Source organism: Uloborus diversus, chromosome 1, assembly GCF_026930045.1.
Source record: "Uloborus diversus isolate 005 chromosome 1, Udiv.v.3.1, whole genome shotgun sequence".
NCBI classification, from domain to species: domain Eukaryota; kingdom Metazoa; phylum Arthropoda; class Arachnida; order Araneae; family Uloboridae; genus Uloborus; species Uloborus diversus.
In genome coordinates, this window is record NC_072731.1 from 73,808,824 (window position 1) to 73,828,035 (window position 19,212).

At 29.7% G+C, this 19,212-nt stretch overlaps 1 protein-coding gene across 1 annotated transcript in view; it reads right to left on the bottom strand.

Moving 5' to 3' along the window:
- The window catches only part of LOC129230417 (ATP-dependent translocase ABCB1-like), a 176,025-nt gene that overhangs the window by 31,657 nt on the left and 125,156 nt on the right, over positions 1-19,212 (bottom strand). Inside the window, exons 5-12 of the mRNA XM_054864818.1 lie at positions 15,866-15,926; positions 12,851-13,032; positions 10,301-10,528; positions 5,915-6,086; positions 5,053-5,177; positions 4,010-4,199; positions 2,546-2,659; positions 1,111-1,221 (exon numbers count right to left, since the gene is read on the bottom strand). Of these exons, the coding sequence (XP_054720793.1) occupies positions 1,111-1,221; positions 2,546-2,659; positions 4,010-4,199; positions 5,053-5,177; positions 5,915-6,086; positions 10,301-10,528; positions 12,851-13,032; positions 15,866-15,926 (1,183 nt within the window). The remainder of the gene's footprint in view (positions 1-1,110; positions 1,222-2,545; positions 2,660-4,009; positions 4,200-5,052; positions 5,178-5,914; positions 6,087-10,300; positions 10,529-12,850; positions 13,033-15,865; positions 15,927-19,212) is intronic.

The following is a 19,212-nucleotide window of genomic DNA, read 5'->3' on the forward strand; positions in this document are numbered from 1 at the left end:
AAAAATGTTAATAGGATTTTTTTCCTCTAGAAGGGGGGTCAATATATGGACTGACACTGGATAGTTTTAAGCCTCAAAAACCTCTCAACATTCAATTCATTCCTACATTATATTTTTAAAAAACTGTAATTTAAAATTTTCATTCAAATAGATAGGTTGTTGAAAAATCAATCAAGTGTCTCAATGTAAATTTGACAATAACTGGTTTGTCTTGTTGAATATTTATCCAAAATGGGCCAATGGTGTTGTTTTAAAACAGTGATTTCAGAGTTTTGTTAGGTAATGTGATAGTTCAACTAAGGAGGAGTATTTTTTACTCAAAGCTAATGTCAATTTCTTTTTGGGTAATTTTCTTTAAAGGAGTTTCTGATTCATTGAATTTAATTTTAAATTATGGGGAAAAGAACCTAAGAAACATGAAAAATCTTAACTACAAAAGGCTTTCTTTTGGGCGAAGAGCCACGAAGAGTTTTCGAGAGATGACACATCTAACCCTCGAATCATCCAGAAATTGATATTAGACTCAAGATATATCTTGGCTCAGACTCTTGACCACTCAAGACTGATGGACCAAGGCTGATGGACCAGACACAGGCTCTTCGTCCATCGCCCACTGACATGCTGTGTGGGCTACAGTCCATGGGTTGAGAATCGCTAGTTTAATCACTTATAAGTTAAACTACCCAATTATTGCAATTTGTATAAAAGAATAATTCTGCTAGGTTTTAACTGAAAATTATTTATGAGCACTCAAACATAAATGAAGAGTACATAAAATTAGAAATAGGGGCAGTATATTTAAAACTTCCTACTAAACACTTAAACATGAGAAGGGTGTAGTTTAACACATCTACTAAATAAAATTGCTTTTTTTTTCCTTTCTTTCTTTCAATCTTTCCTGTTTTTCCCCCTTCAGTACAATTATTGAAGCTTGCTCAATAAATTCATTTTTACTACATTCGACATTTTTTTTTTTTAAGTCCACAACTCACTCAATTTAAATTGTACTTTATTCGTAATGTTTTATTCCTCCTTTTCAAACAAAACAAGGACTGCATTTTATTAAATTTTATTAATTTCAGAATAAAAAGCAAGTGATATTTTACATACTGGAATATCTGGACGAGCTGGATAGCAAAAATGAACATCCTTCAGAGTAATGTTTCCTTGTAAAGACTGGGGAATTTTACCACTTTGAGAACTACTGTCAATCGGAGGTTTCTATGAAATAGGAAATTAAATGTATTTATTAAAATGTATCTGAAAAACTAGTTTTATCAAGAATATAACATAATAACAAGGAAAATACCCCAAACTATTCTTTAGAATAAGGAAATGTTATAAAACAAGGTTCACTTGTGACTTAAATTTTCAAAAAAGTTTTTCGAATCTTTAAAATAAATCAAAATTTTATTTTGTGGAAACTGTTAAATTAATAGTAAAACAAGTGATGCCTTGCAAAGTGTGTATAATTTGTAAAACATAAGGTTGAAAAATATTTATAGTAACTTTCTGCATTTACTCCATTATAAGATGATTTAAAATAGGTGAATAAGGGCAAAAATCAAGAACTGAGAAAATTTTAAACATACTGAATGCTGTTTTAAATGTCCAGCACAATTTCTTTACTGTACAGAATTTGTTGCAGGTTTTTATGCAGCAACTTCATGAGAAATATCCTGATATACAAGTTCTGATTAAGGTAGAAAAGAAAACTGTAGAAACAGCTTTAAAAATATCTTTTAGAAGCCTTATAAATGTGCGAAATCATGTACTATCAAATAGTTAAGCGAACAGATTTTTTTTTTTTTTTTGGAGAATCCAGTCAAATGCTGCTTTATTCTTTTTCTTTTTTATTTTTTGAACAAAATGAAAACTACATTTCAAAAAGTTGGATTTAGTGCCCTGCTACAATACTAGTTTCAAAGACTGGCAGATTCAAAAATATATATTGCACGCACAAATGGGAGGAATTCTTTTTTATGATGCAACATGGCAGAAAAAAGGAATTTTGGTGCAGCAGTCATATATGTGAATTGGAGAACTAAAATTCCTCCTCCTGCTTCCAAAATCAGGAAAAAAAATGGCACTTTAGCAAATCTATTGCAAGCTCAAAACACATGATAAACTTTCAGTTTCCATAATTATGAAAAATTTGAAACAGAGTTGAAAAACATAACTTTCCTTTAGTTTCTAGACACATTGATACTGGGGTCATAGCATCTTTTCAATTATGTTTGCTCCAATCAGAAATGCCTATTAAACCAGGATTCAATAAAATTCAAACTTTCTAGCACAGATAGTTCACTTTTTTTTTAAACAATACCATCAAAAAAAAAAATTTTTTTTTTTTTTTTTTTTTTGATTAGATATTTGATTATTTAAGTTTATTTTTATATTTTTAGAAATATTTTTACAACACATTTAGCTTGATTTCATGCATTATTAGTATTACTATTTCACGCATATTATTATTTAAAGCATTCACTTTTACTAGAAAGTAGGCAAAGGACGCTTTTGAACAATTACTTCTACACCTACATACCCTTTCAATAATTGAAAATACTTTTCCAGCAGCTCCTCTGGCTAAAGCAAATGCCTCAAAGTATGGTGCGGTCTGTCCAACACCCATTGCACCCAGTATGACATTGAAAAATACCTATTTTAATAAAGAAAACATTTACACTATGTATAAGTACAAAAATATTGAGTAAAAACTTTTAAGCACTATTGTTTAAATTTCAAAATGCATTTTTTGTTTTTCCAAATATTGCTGACAGGTTATGAACTTTTTAAAACAGGGAGAGCACAAAAACTTAGAAATAATGCAATGTTTTCATTTTCCTATCACTTCAAATTGTAGATCTACAAAATAACATCTTAAAACAAATTGAAATGGCATAATTTATTAAAATTAAGAGTAAAACAAAAAAAAAAATGTTGGGACAATACCAATCTACCAGTTTTTTATACCTTTTAATAGCTTTTCTGCACTTAATAACCATTAAAAAATCAAAAAAAAAATTCAAAGAACTGTTTTATCACTCATACATTTATTTATAAAATCAGAAGCAAAAAACGTTTGATTAATAGGAATTACTTTTAATTTTTATTTACATTTTGAAAATTAAGAATTAACTTTCCATGACTGCATCTCATCTCTTAGTTAGTGATAGCAAACAGAATAGTACTAAAGAATGGATATTAAGGTAAATTGATAATAATTCTTTTCGAATTACTGTAATAACTGTCGTTGTAACTTTTCTCAAAAACTTTTGATGTTATTTGAATGAAATAAGCTTATACTATCTGCTAAAGTCTTCAATGAGCCAAAAACTGAGTCTCAGGAATTAAATGTAAGCTTGTATCAAATCATTCATAAGCGGTTAAAAGGTAAAGGAAAAAACGTATACAACTTACCTCAGAAGATTTAATTATAATACTGATCTCTACTTCCATAATGTGTGCAAATGCGCTTGCAGCACTACACATGTAGCAAATTGCTGACATAGGCACTTTCATGTTATGAGGATAAGTTCAAAACAGAAGCAAACAGTTTAAAACTAAAGAAACGAAGAGGGAAAAGAGGTTTTGCCATGATTTTTCATTGCACTTTGATCCCGAAATAATGTTAAGTGTCAAAGGGAAGGGGGAGAAAATGTCATCAATGCCATTCAAAAGGTTTACAGAGGAATATTAAGTGCTAATAAACTATTGTGACAAAATTTCCATACTTTTTGTTAGTATTGGGATCAATTAAAAAAATTGTGACTTTTTTACAACATTCTTAGCTTGTACACAACTTGGAATATTTTGAAAACCCTTTTTTTACTCAGGTTAAATACATAGAGCACAATGAAGTAAATAGAATACAAAATAGAATTAAAACTCTAACATCAAATACCCACAAATAATATACACATAGCAAACAAAATTTATCATGTATTAACTACAATTATTTGAACAAAATTTGCACCAAATTAATTCCCAGAAGAGAAAAAAAACTTACGATAACCAAGGTGCTTGGTTTGTATTCAGGATTTTCTTGACCTTGACCATCAACGATTAATTTAACACCATACCAAAATGCTAAAGCATAACCAGCATAAATACAAAACCAAATAAGAGCAGCTCCAATGCTAGTCAGAAGGCCTCTTTTGATACCCTTTTTACTAGCTGGAATTAGACAATTATTATACCTGTAAAAAAAGCCTAATTAAACCACAAAAACTAACGTTGAATAATGTTCCAAAATGCAATTTCAGACAATAAACTTGATACATAAATTACTAAACACTGCTAGTCTGATTCTGTGTGAAAGTGCAAACAAAAAAATTAATAGCTTTGTAAGATAAAATGAATAAGTAGAGTAAACAAATACTACAGTAAACAAGACTAGTAGTAAATTTTTACTGTAAAACATGACTTCCAGCAAAATATGCAAATTCCATCAATATGAAGTTCCTGAAGAATGATAATGCTGATGAAAATGCTATTGCTAATGTAACACAAACAATAAAATAGGTACTGAAAAACTAAAATTATATTACTATCAGAAATGGTAGTACTGACTGTTTTCCCCATGATGTCAAATGTATCTAAAATGCAGGAGTGATAGTGGACTCAAGTGAAACTTTCTGAAGACAGTGTAAAATTTTCAGAAGCTATGAGGAAGCTCAATCTCCCCCCTCCAAAAAACTCTTCAAATATGCATGCAAAACCATTTTAAAAGTTTTTTTTCTTTTCTTGAATAATTCTTCAGTTTTAAAATGTGTTGTCAGCCCAAAATTTTCGGAAATAGCAATCCAACATTTTGGGATCATAAACATCCCTGCTAAAATGCAAGCATACTTTTTAAGGAAAATACTTTGAGACAATTTTTGAAACTATGAAAGTAGAGTTAATGATGAATCAGAATTAATAAAAGCTAATGAGGCGATTATATAGCAGAAACTTAAATAAAAATGAAAAAAAAGAGATTGAAAAATCTGAGTGCATGATAAAATCATTGTAAGCATTCAAATAAATAATTAAGTGGTAAAAAAGAAATACCGCTCAATTTCTTTTTTCTCTCCGCCAAATGCCACAACCGTTCGAATTGCAGATAATACTTCTTCTGCTACAGCACCAGCAGCACCATATGCCTGAAGCTCATCTCCAGATACAGCAGCTTGAATCTAAAAATGGAAGACTTGTATACTTTCAAACAAATTCTAAACCTACCCATAAATATTTTTGTTTTAAGTAATCTATTTACTATTCCAGATTCTAAAGTCATTATAAAAATGAGCTTTAAAAAATTAAAAATTAATTTTAATGAAAATAAGGGAACCAATGTATAACTTTCTTATTAAATTAATATAACTACTTCAATTAATTATTTTGATTCGCATTCATATCTAGTTTGATGTACTTCTATCCAGGAATGGATATAGACTTTCATTGGGGAGGGAGGGGAGGGGAGGGTTCACAGCTAAAAAGTATAGAGTTTTAGGCTAAAAAAATTTTTTGGCGTCTATAAAACCCCCCTAACGGGCCTGGAATAAGGTACCTCAAGTCTAGTAGGGCAATAGAACTTTGCCTACTAGACACGTATTAATTTTAAATTTATTATTTTTATTAATTAATTTCAAAAGCAATGAAAGTATTATTTCAAATATCTATTTAAATAATTAATTAATTACTTAAAATTTTATTCATTAAGTATTTGAACACAATGTGTAATAATATATGCATGATATTCAAAATCCATTAATTTCATATGTAATCATTAAATAATGATCACATACGATAATGATGGATGAATAATATTGTTGATAGTTTAGGTGGTCATGACTCCCATCACCCTCAATTTATATTCACCCTTACTTCTATCAATTTTAAACAATAATTAAAAAGAACTATAAACTCTTACCTTTGATATTATACCCATAGCAATAGACAAAATGGGCATGATACAGAGGCAAACAAGAGTCAATTTCCAACCATAATACAGAGCAGTACAAATACAAAAGATTGTTGTTGCCATAAAACTGATGCACATGCCCACTTTTTCACCTATTCCATCTTGAACTCTACTTAAATCTCTAAAAACAAAAAGAAATAGAAAAATCAGGAATAATATTTATGTTTAAAATGTAGAAAAATATATTTTTATTTTAAAGAAATTTTACAAATTGCCAACAATTCAAATCAAGATTTATAATAAAAGTGGTAAAAAAAGGTGTAATGTTGCTTTATGTAATCTTCTGCTCTTCGTTACTTAGTTTTATGTCAAATGTTACTACAATATAAAGGTTTAAATAAAGTCATTATCATAGTAAAGTGTAATAGTGCCATCGAGTCTCATAACAAAAAGTACATATTGAGAAGACCACATACTGTGATGTTAAAAAAAAGGTTCAACAAAATACTTCATTTTTATCCAATTTTCATGAAGAAAGATGGAAGGAAAGAAATAAAACCATGAAACATACAAATTACAAAAACAATATTACAAGAGTACAAAAGTTGCAAATAAACATAGAAATGTTTTTAAGATTACAATTAGTAATTGCAATACCTGTATACTAAATACCGGTATTTCGAGCAATTTTGCAATTTCAAAATTCTGGTATTTGCTGAGGTAAAATACCGGTATTTCCGGTATTAGCAGAAAAAATCAATATTTTTAATTAAAGAGTTTTCAATTTAACTAATTAAATTTGTACTCTTATTTTTTGATGTACATTTCTTCTTCCATGATACAGACCTCAAAAGCAACTTACTAATGTAAAAATTTGGCTTCAAAAACACGAACTAATAGAACATCATCAAATAAAAGCAGCAAAATACTGCAAAATGATATTTTCATTACTAGATGGTGAGCTGAATCGCATTTTTTGTGCGCTTATGTGCACCATCTTTTTATTTTTTCCATTTCCCTGATCATTCACTTACCCTTTTGTGAAAGTTAATTTCAAGAGTAATTTCGAATGTATTTGTCCTATAAATAATTTCTTCCAACCATCAATTACAGTAATACTTTATACATTTCTCTTTTTTTTTTTTTTAAATTTGTTTCAACTGTACTGAATTTTGACAAAAACTATTTTCTTGCTAGAAAAACAAATAGTAATTTGTTGTCACCGGTATTTATTTGTTGTCCTGTATCGTTATTTAGCTTTATACTCTTGCCAGGGTAATATTTAGAAATTATATAGTCTTGAAAATTTGTAAAGAGGTGAAGCATAATCAACACTTTAACATATTTTCAGATACTTACACAATTATATTTGAAAAGAATTTTGAAAAGAAGACGAAAACAAATTGGTTAAAATAAATTAACAAGATCAAATTTAGTTAAGTTCGTCGTAAATTTCAAACCAAAGGGCTAAAAAAAAAGCAAACCCAAACCCATCCTGATCAAGAGAAAATCGTTGAAGATGATGTTAATATTGAGAAAGTACCGTTCCCCAAAGAAAAATTACAACTAGCTATATATTCAAAAAAAGTAATAATAAAATAACAATAATAAAAATATAATACAGACAAAACAAAAGAAACACACACACACACACACGGACTTATCCAAAAATAACAAGCAAGAAACGAAATTATTTGAAGATGAAGGACAACATGATAGATTACTTGAAGATGAAGGAGACAATTAGAGGAAGTGTATTGCACATTGTCAACTGTACCAGCGACCTGCATGGATTCAGAAAGAGTATTTTCAACTGCTAAGAAGTTGTGCACTAAAAGAAGTTCCAGGCTTAGAAACAATTCAATAGATGCATTATGTTTCTTACTATTGTTGAGTTTTCATAATGACATTTACTCCTTCATTTTATTTTTGTTCACAATACGTTTTGTAAATAATACAATTTTTGCACAAAATTATGAAATGTGGCAGCAACAAAACAATATGTTTTCAATCATTTTTTGAGAAATTTCTCATACCGATATTAATACCAGGATTCTAGTATCACGTTTTTAAAAAACCGATACTGGTATTGAATTTTCGGATCGGTACTGCAATCCTTAATTACAATCAACCCTTTTTTAATGCAAAAGAAGACAGCTAAGATGAAAATTCATCTGACAAAAGTGCTTACACAAAAAAAGGATTTTAATCAAAAAACAAGCATTAATCAGTAACCAATAAACATATTGAAACCCGAAATGAGAAGACACAATGCTCTTTTATTTGTTAGTTAATTTCTTTCGTACCAAACAAAAAGAGTCCCTTGTAACTCAAAAACACAATTCTGCAATTATTTACTTATAAAGTATCAAAAAAACTTGCAAATAAAAAAATTCTTTTATTCATCCATTTTACATTGAAAAGCTCATAAAGTTTTATTAGTCCAAATCAGCCTAGTTGGTTAGAAGTTACAAGTGGTCATATTCTTCCTAAAATTTAAAAATAAAATTGATTTTTAGATGTCTCAAGAAAGATATTTTGAACGAAAAAGTTCTATTGAATGAGATAAGTCTTCAAAAAGTAGAAAAAAGAGATAAGACAGATACCATTTTACCATTACCATCCTTTTTTTGTTAACAATAAAATATTTAATTGATTCAAGCAAGGCTTTTAAAATGATTGTCAATTTTCGCTCTTTGCTTTGCTTTTGCGATCATTCAGAAATTGGGATGATCATCAAGTTTTTGCATGTGTAATTTTGTTCTTGTTAGGGATATTGCTTCCTCGTCAAGCATGGAAGGGATCAGAATTCAAAAGAAAGAAATAGGAGAAAAGTTTTGTGATGGCCATAACATGCTAGTTTTATCTGTTGACTCTAAGAACTCAGAAAAGTACAAATTTTTGTAGTCCCCGAAACTAGCAAAAAAAACATGTTTCTTAGCATCTTTCATGCTTTCATCCCACACTCTACAAAGGATAAAATGAAACTGATTCACCGAAGGAAATAGATTGAAAGGGTTTGCAATAAAAAGTAAACAAACTGAAAAATTTAAAATGATTACTTGGCTTTAATTGTCAATGTGTTTTGAATAGGCAGGTTTAGACAAGAACTGACACCGGTTACAAAAGCTGAAACTCTCTACAAGGTGTGGTATTTAATAGTTTTGTTAGCAGTTTGTTAGCAATTTTCGTAATTCGAATATATTCAAAATATTTTGAAAACTATCTCCAAAATTTTCTTATTTTCTAAGATATGTTTTTGGATGTTTTTGTTATTTTCAGGGGTGCATAAAGCACAGTACATCACAGAATTAAATTTGTTGAGTTTTCAAACATGTTACCTACTGTTTATTAAATTGTCTACTAACGAACTATCAAGTTAGTTCTTCGAATAAAAGGTATTATATTCGGGTAATAATGCCAAAAACTAGTTAATTTAGTTTGAATGTGTTCTTACATTGTCAATATAACAGTTAAAATGCAATATTGTTAAATTTTCCGCCCAATGTCCAAAATTACTACAGGGATGCCCTACTGTACGAACCCTTCTTGCAACATGAGGAAACGGAAAAACACATCTTACCAACTGCAGCAGAAAATTTATTAACCAGCTCGGGGATGCCTACTCTCGCATTCTGCTCAAATGTTACAAAGCTAAAGAGAGAAATCCCCTCAAAACCACTCTCCTGTAAATCTCTCAACTATTTGGGCACCACTGAATCACAGTAGAAAATTAATCATATTTTTTCAACACCACACGAAGAAACTTACCACTTGAACCAGGAACTATTCCGCTAAGGTCAAGTATTCTGTAGCCTCGTTTCTTTGCAAGGCAAGTACAGGCATGATTCCAGCAACACAAAATCAGACATTTTAAAGCGCTTAAAACATCTCTGAGAATTGAAGTTCAAAATAATATCCCTGCGAATTTAAGTAGTAAAAAAATGAAAAATTTCTCTACATCATGGAAGAAAAATTACAAATCTATCGATACCTTGTTTGATCGCCAATTCTCTAGCGTTCGAAAGAAGTTAGAGCGACATAGATACATACAAAGATTCATACACTTGCTTATATATATATATATATATATATATATATATATATATATATATATATATAAGATTCATCTTCTTTTATAAAAAGAATAACCTACTTGTATTTGTTTTTATTATTATTCATTACTTTATTTGTTCAAAAAAGATTATTTTTAATAATTTACCAATTTTTTAAGAGTACAGTTTGAATTTGGCACACATAATTTAACATAAAACATGATATACCACAATGTCATGAGCATATAACTCTTGTTTCAAAAACATAATTGTTTTAACATTATTTTAAAATATGATTCATATTTTTGAATTCCTTTAGTAACACGATTAAACTGCTTACCCAGTTAATCGACTAGCAAAATCTCCTGTTTGGTGAGTATCAAACCAACCAATATCTTGTCTTAAAACAGACTGCATAAACATGCACCTAATTTTAAATGCTTGATTGGCAGCAGCCATACTAAAGAAGCTAACATAAAGGAGGTTGAAGACGAAGACAATGCAGCCAATGATGCCAATGTACAAGCACAGGTTGGCAACCCTTTGAAGGAAAATTTCTGTAGAAATGCTGAAAATAATTGAAACAAAAAGTCTGTAAAATGATAGGATACAAAATTTAATTTTTTACCAATTTGTGTAAGAATTGTAAAGAGTATAAATGATTCATTATAAAATAGAAAAAAAAACAATGTCTTAATGTAACTGCAAGAAATGCACAGCTCTTAATCAATATGACAGAAAAAAATTATTTACATAAAGTTTTCCCTTCAATTGACACTAATTAAAATTTCTGATTCAAGGAATAATTTGAATGTTTTTATGTCATATTATCAGTTCAATTCTTAGTTTTGAAAAATTTCGGATACATCACGATAAAATAGATGCAAAAATAATAATAATAAATAATCTGAATTCTTCAAAGTAATGTACTCAATTTTTTTTATTTTAAACAACTAAAAATTCTAGCTAGTTACGGTATAGCAAAAAAACAGATTTGAAGTAACCATTAAGTTAAATCTTAGGCTGCACCCAAAATCTAAACATTTGATTTAAGTTTTATTTTGTAATCTGAATCTCTTTTTCATTATTTCACAACACATTGCTAAATTATTGGAACCGATTTTAAAAAAAACCTGCTTGCAATATAAGTTCAGATGATGTAAATTGAAATTGTGCACAAAAAGTACTGTGAGTGAAATAACAAAGTCAAAGTAATAATTCACTGCAAAAGAAACTCATAAAAAAGTATGGATGGGTGCTAGGGTAATCATAAATAGACAAATAAAAAGTAAGTTGATTTAGAGCAGTAGGGTCAGGTGGGGTGGAATGGGTATGTGGGGTGGAATGGGTGGTTTATTAATCTTTGAGTTACAGAAAAAAAATCCAACTTTTAAAAAAAATAATAAAAATGCTAATTTTATTTAGAATAGTTGGACTTTATTTTGGTTCAAGAAAAAACTGAATGGAAACAGTCAGTTTAGTGGCAGCCTTCTTGAAAGTGATATTGTAAAAATCAAAACTAACTGATATCCTTGAAACTTTGTGTCCAGGATTTTGTTTGAATTTAAATACCATTTTATTACTGTTATTTTCATTTAAGGAAGTCTCCTTTGTCAACTGAAAAAATCAGAAAAGAAAAATTCCATACATTTTAAGAAATACGTTAAAAAATTGAAGTGGGGTGGAATGGGTATACTATTAGGCTTAATGACATAGGCTGTGGAATTAACATTTTTTCTCATTAAAAGTTTTTCTCTGAAGTAAGTTGTTCATTTAATCGAAAGTTTTATATTCTGAAATCCTTATGTTATGGAGTTGCTTATGGTTGCACTAAATCTGGTAGAATGGAAGGCATGATCTTTGAAGAATGTTTCAAACTTTCGCAAAGCATCTGAAAAGACATGGAAGCCATCTGAAATGTGAAACTGTAAAGCATGCTATCAATAATGAAACTATCATTTGCCGTCATTATCTACCGTCTAATACGAGTCATGTCCTGCAACCACTAGGCAAAGCTAGAGCCGACTAAATAAATTGAAAACCAGTCTGATCAAACTTCCATTCCACTAAGCTTATGTACAATATGTACAGGAGATTGGGTGCTCGTTGAATACATTGCTAAGAAATTTAAGAAGTATTTTATTGCTCACGTTCTAGAATCTTTAAATACTTGTGCTAATGTTGTCAAAATTCTTAAGAAGTATTTGATGGGAAAGTTTCCACCTTCTCGAATAATGCAAAAATGGAGATTGAAGAAGAACAGATCATCAAAAAACTAAGTTGGACAATCCTCAATAATTGTGGACATTATACCTTTCATTGCAGTGAAATTACAAATTATATTGTTCAATAGACTTTTACCCTTATTTTAAAAAAATAATAAATAAATAAAAGCATATTTTCACTCTGAAATTTAATTTAAAATAATACTACTAATTTCACCCCAACCCATGGGGTGGAATGGGTATAAAAAAAACTTTGAAATAACAGCTTTTTAACTAAATAATAAAATTATTTCAGAAATAATAACTATGGATATGTGAAGTGCATTGTTGAAATGTAAAAACTTAGTTATGATTTTTTCAATTGTTGGATATCAGATTTGAATAGTTTGATAATTATTTTAAAAATACCTGCTTTTATACTCATTCCATCCCACCTGACCCTAAGCATTAAAAGTTTGTATTATTACTGCTATTGCTTATAATATGCTCATTATCGAGGCAACTGAATTTCTAATTATGTGATTTTTGAAACAACCTTACTAAGCCATTAAAACGACAATTATATTTGGAAAAATCTCACTTTACAAAAAAAAAGACATACTCAATCAAAATTTACAAAAGTAATTAAGTGTTCCAAAGATGAAAACAGCATGTGGAAAACTTACACACTAGTATTATCAGATGGATTAAATGAGGTGAGGTTATTCTGCATTCGATGATGATCTACAAAAGAGTCGATGATGTTGCCGAAAAGAACCATAATAGTTGGCAGGGCAGCTCCAGAAATCAGAGCAATAATGCAAGCAAAAAAGATGAGGACTTTATCAACATGACTGGAATATCTGAACTGAAAGAAAATTACAGAAATCAATATAGAATTAGCCTTTTAGAAAATTCAGAAAAGAATATCACATTATAGGAAATAGTTCCTTTTAAGTCATTACATGAGTAATAAATGCCTTAATCTGAGAAAAAGATTACATATTTATTAGACACTGAAATTTTTTCTCTTCTCAACTCCTTGTACCATTTAGCAATAAAAGATAGAATATCATTTGTTTCAAATGATAATCCATCATTTTCTCCTCAAAATTATGTAATAAGAGCTTGTTATTGTTATTTAAGAAACATGAAGAACTTTATATCATTAAAGCTGTAAGAAATAGAGAATTTAAAATAACATTTAAAGAAAAAATATAGAACATATTAATATAAGAACAATCAATGGGGGGGGATACCAATGATCAGCTAAATTATGTTCACAGCCTTTCGTTGGATGACTTTTAAATTAGTAATTAAAGAAAACACAAGTACATATTTACAAAATTTTATTCCACATTCAAGTACTAGATTGATAAGTGCATTGAAAAGAAAAAAAAAAATCTAGAAAAATTTTAGATTAGTAGAAGAAATAAAGTCCTGGAATTAAAAGAATTACCTAAAACAGACACTTTCATTTCATATTACAACATCAAGGCTATCCAGGCTCTTTAAAAGAGAAAAAATATTGCTTTGCACAAAATGATGTATTTTCTAACTGTATTAAATAAATTAAATCTGATTAAATAAATCCTGTATATGAAAAAATAAACTGTTTTTAATTAGTAAAATTTAATCTTAGAAAAAATAATACATAGTTTAGAAATATATATTAAAGTAATTATATATACATGTCAGTTCAAAGCTCCGAATATACTTTTTTTTTTCTGTCCTTAAGCAGTGCTGCATTACTAAAAAAAATATTTGGGGAAACTCAATAAAAGAAAACACATTCAGCAATTATATTTACATAATTTTTACAATGGAAAACCAACTGTTTCTAGGGAGAAAATGGACCTAAATTTATAAAAACAAAAGACTGATAAGGGACCTTAATAATAACTAATAAAGGTTAAGATTATGACTGCACTGTGGACCCCCCGTATGGCTGGGTTCAGAGGCCAGATGCATTGATTACAGGAAGGCGATAATCGGAAAAAAAAAAAGAAAGTTTAAAAAGTAACATTGAGCATCAAAAAACAAAACAAGACTTTTAAATTGATACTCCAATCCAAATATGACCACCATTTTCTCCCATTACGCACAAAAATGTTTGGATAACTCAACCCAATTTTTTTAAGTTTTCAAGAGTTTTAGAGCTATTATTTTGATTTGGAGGAGAAAGAAGCAATATATTAACCCTCAACATTCCACTAAAGAGCTAGAGAAGGCCCTAATTGTTTATCACTTTTTGATATTATGACAGTGGTGTCCATCCCCCCCCCCCCCATAAATACCAAAGTCCTCCCCAAATTGGAAGCCCTCTCAGAAAAAATAAAAAATACCCCACAAGCACCCAACCCCCCAGTTGGGCACCTCTGGTTAAAAAGTCACATACAGTGGTTGTGGTGCATCCCCAGAAAAATAAATATACAGTAATGCAATATCAAAGACATGCTTTATTTCATTTTTAATCTTAATTATATATGTAAATGAATTAATCTTGAATAAAACTTGAATAAATCTAAATAATACGGGAAATTTCTATACTGAAGATCTGCAAGATGACTCTTATGCAACACATGAAACTTCCTACATTTTTAATTTGTCTTTTTCTCTTTTTACCATGATAACACATTTTTGAATATTGAGCTTATACATGTTAAATCAATCCTTTGGTTTTAACTGAATATTAATGATACAATTGTGAGGACCATTCCTGCTACAAATGTTCATGTTTCTGAATTTTTCACCTCTATAGCGCCCCTGCCCCCCCCCCTCCTTGGAAGAATCTCAAAAGCTAATATAATGCTCCCTTTTCCTCCAAATCAAATAATGGCTATTGGCTATGGAAGGATCAAGAGCTGAAACAAATGGGAGAGGCCAATTTCCAAAAAAATCATGGGTGATAGTGGGAGAATGGTGGTCATCTTAGAATTTAAAGTTTCATTTGACATAAGAATCAACAAGAATGGTGTCATATGTATGAAAAAGGTGGATTTTCCTGTGCAGTGTATTCAGCCTCTTTGAAGATTATTTACAAACGATTGTAAAATAATTTTCATAACAAAAAAAACTTTTGCCTAGAACAAGAAACTATGCTGAATGAATATATTATGCCTAACTAACAGTTTTGAACTCTATCTGTCATGCAGCTATTTGCTTCAAAATTAACAAATTATTATAGTAGGAGTTTGATCACCACATTCACATTTTTAAAGAAAAAATACAAATTGATAAAAAAGTCTGCAAGTACTGGCACAGTTGAGGATTTAGAGGGAAAATAACAGGCTAAACTTTTGAAATTTTAAACCTTAGACTCTCAACTCTTTTATCCCAAAATCAGTTTGACTCTGACCCCATGACTTTGACTCTGCAGTCCTGGTAAAACAGACTTTAGTGGACTTGAAACTAAAAAAGGGACTTTTAGAGAAAGATATGGACCATTTGGAAGCCCTGTAAATTTGATATTATAAACATTATATATATATATATATATATATATATATATATATATATATATATATATATATATATATATATATATATATAAACTTTTTTTTTTTTTTGACATTTGTAAACTTTCAGCATTAGATATCAACAACTATTATTGCTAAAAGTTTCTTTTTGTTGTTGTTGATTAATTTGCTTTTTACTTTTCTTAGAGTTATGAAAAAAAGCAAATTTCAAAATGAACTAACCAGAGAAAAAAATCTCACAGGAGGAACTTCATCTTTCCAAGTTTCTTTTTCTTTTTTCTTTCTGTAAAATACAAAGCTAGAATAAGGAAGAAGTTTTGATTACATTATAAAGTTGCATTGGATACTGATTTTGCAGAAAATCGGATCCTATTCATCCGTCCCTTGCCTCCTCATTCGTTCACCTTCACTGGATTTTCTAATTTGACCAAGTAGGTATACTACCAGATAGCATATTATTAGTGATGTTCCGGATATCCGTATCCGCAGATATCTGAGGAAAAATAAAGATCTGTATCCGTATCTGTTACTTTTTTGACGGATCTTAAACGGATCTTTTCTATTCTAAAATTTTTTTAATATTTGAATAAAAGACTCTTAAATTCCGTTTAAATTAGGTTTTATTTCCTATTTAAATTATAAGGTATCATTTCAGAAGCCAACGGCCCTTTGAGACATGTTTTTTTTTTTTTAATTTTTAGTTTAATATTAGTTTTTTTTTTTTTTTTTTTTTATTGATATGGGGTTTTTGTTTTTCTTCATTATGGTTTTTCCCGGCATCCTTCAAAAAAAGTGAGACGAAAGTCTCTATTTACTGTTTGTAAAGGTGTTTCCGGTTCTGTTATTTCGTCAGTCGGAGTAATTTGGGTGGAATGGGTTAGCGCTGCATTTATGCTGAAATAAAATGCGAAAAATTATTTCTAGCCCATCCAGTAGCAGCTTTGCATTCTTGCTCCTGTATCCTACATTTACCGAGCAAGCTAGAAATAATTTTTCACATTCTATCATTTCTAAGCATTAATGCCGCGATGACCCGTTCCTTCCAACTTTCCATCAATTTTAACGGAGATTTCTTCAAAGAGTAAATCATAGTCTTAATTATATTTTCGCCGTAGATGACGTTTTTTGAAGAAGCAGTGTTATTATAGTGACGGGAATACCTTCCGTAATAAAATTTACACTTGGATAGTCGAATTGGGCAAAAACATTTTAAGATCCGTATCCGTGGATCTTGACACTAATGATCCGGATCCGTTTCCGCGGATCTACTTTTTTAACGATCCGTCCACTACATATTATAAGGTCAGATATCTAGCCTAGATTTGCTTTACATAAAAAATAACAAGATATAATAGCTCAAAATTGCAGCAATTATATATATACATATATATATATATATATATATATATATATATATATATATATATATATATATATATATATATATATATGTCATTTCTTACATTTACTTTATTTTTATCCCAAGGGTGTTAATATTTTTAACACAAACATTTAGCTTAGTAATTCCAGAATGGATAATAGCATGAATAATCTCAAAAAATTATGGTGGAAAGAATAAAACTACCTAAACAAAACTACTGTAATTTAATTTAAAAATTTCTAAAATATTGTGATTGCTAGAAAAGTTATTATGCAAGAAAAACCAGTATTTTAATCTAAAATATCATACAAAAAAATAATAAGACCCAGCGTTACTTAGCTATTTGTATTTAAACCAAGAAGCATGAAAATAAAGTTTAAGCATCTGTTGTATAAAAGTAAAACTTAAAAAGGAGTTTTAAATAGCAACTAATTATAAAATAAATAGAGCTTAGAGACTAACATGAGATATAATGCTACTTTTTAAAAAAACAATTACAGTAGAGTCTCGAAAATCCGAGTCTCAAAAATCCGAGGTTCCGCTTATTTCGAGGTGTTTTCTTAATATTTTTAAGGTATTCTTTTTACAGACAAAATATGTTTTAATCTGGAAGTTGAAATATTTTTCTATATAGATCTTCCCTAATGACATACAATAAGGTAATAAAAAGATATTGAAAGGTTTTTGTCGATAAAACTTGCCAAGAGGCATGAAATCTAAACATTGACTGTTAGAGATTGATTAAGAGATGCATTGGAAAAAGTTGGAAGTAAGTTGATGCAAAAAAAAAAAAAAAACTTGAAATTAAAACACTATTTTGCCTCAAAGAATGAACAAACAGCCATTTTGAAACATTCGATTGCAATTAAAAATTGAAGTGCAAAATTTGACCCTGTACGAAAGGTATAAATGAAATTTATCCTTCTATGACAAACATTTTTATGTTATGTGAGGTACATAGGTGCGCTCACACATAGACAAATTTCACAACAAAACTCATCAAAACTTATTTGAGGACGATCAAAGGGCATTTTTTGGTTACCTGCAAGTTTACACACTAGTACGTGCAGACATCAAGAAAAAAACTAATCAAAACTCATTAAGGTTTAATTTAAACATAAATTTATGTTGATGTTTGAGTAAAAATTTTTTCGAGGAGACAATATTTCCTTTTTATAACATAAGGAGGTAAACAGCGCATGTCATGGGTGCAAATTTGGTGATGTGTTCAAGACGGAAAATATTTTCAGCTCCCCCTCCCCCCCCCCCCCCGCCCGCATGCGGGCTTAAGGAAAAATTTGTATGTATAAATGTTGCAGATTTTAACAATGCCAGTTTTGTAATCTGTTTGATTTAAATTTTAAGCCTTAAAATTGTAATATTTAAGTGTTTTGACATCATAATTCCAAAAATTCTAAAATCCGGCAATCTGGGGACTCTCCCCCAGAAATTTTTTCAAATTGAAGTCCAAAAAACGCTGTGGTAGGCCATTTTGGTAAAGTTCAGGGAAAGGAGGGGTTCAGGGACTCTTACATCAATTATTTCAAACTGATAGTCCCAAAATCACAATACTGGGCAACCTTCAAAAAATATTAAAGAAAGAGGGGGGGAGGAGACGCTATGGGCTTTCCCGAAATCGAAGATTTAAAAACAAAATTGTAATTTAAATTTCGTAACATTTATATGCTTTTTGAATGCACTATTGAAGGGATGGATTTCTGGAAACCTTCTTCGGCAATATTTCGAAATTGATGTTTCAAAAACGCAATTTTAGACGATGTTGGATAATGTAAGGGGTAAAAGCGTTTGCAGCACCCCACCATTAGTTTTTTGCCGATCCTAAACATTTTTGTTGTAGCAATAAAATCGCTTAGGACATAAGATTTTCACTTTTGCAACATAAATCAGTTCTGATTCGAAAGTCTACAAAAGGTAGCGCCAACAAACTAGAAAAGAAGGAAAGGTGGGGGAAGGGTAAGGCCGACTAATGATAATAAACTGTCACCATTCCCAAACAGTCTTCATTTGAAAAAGAATTCTTTTATAAGATAGCAGGTGGTGAAATTAGTAATAAAAAAATCGCTTCAGTGAAGTAGATATATTTTTTAAATAAGGTACCCTTTCCAACATTCATTAATTAAAAAAAGAAATAGGGGAACTGAATCCTAACTCCAGGCAGGGTTCCCGA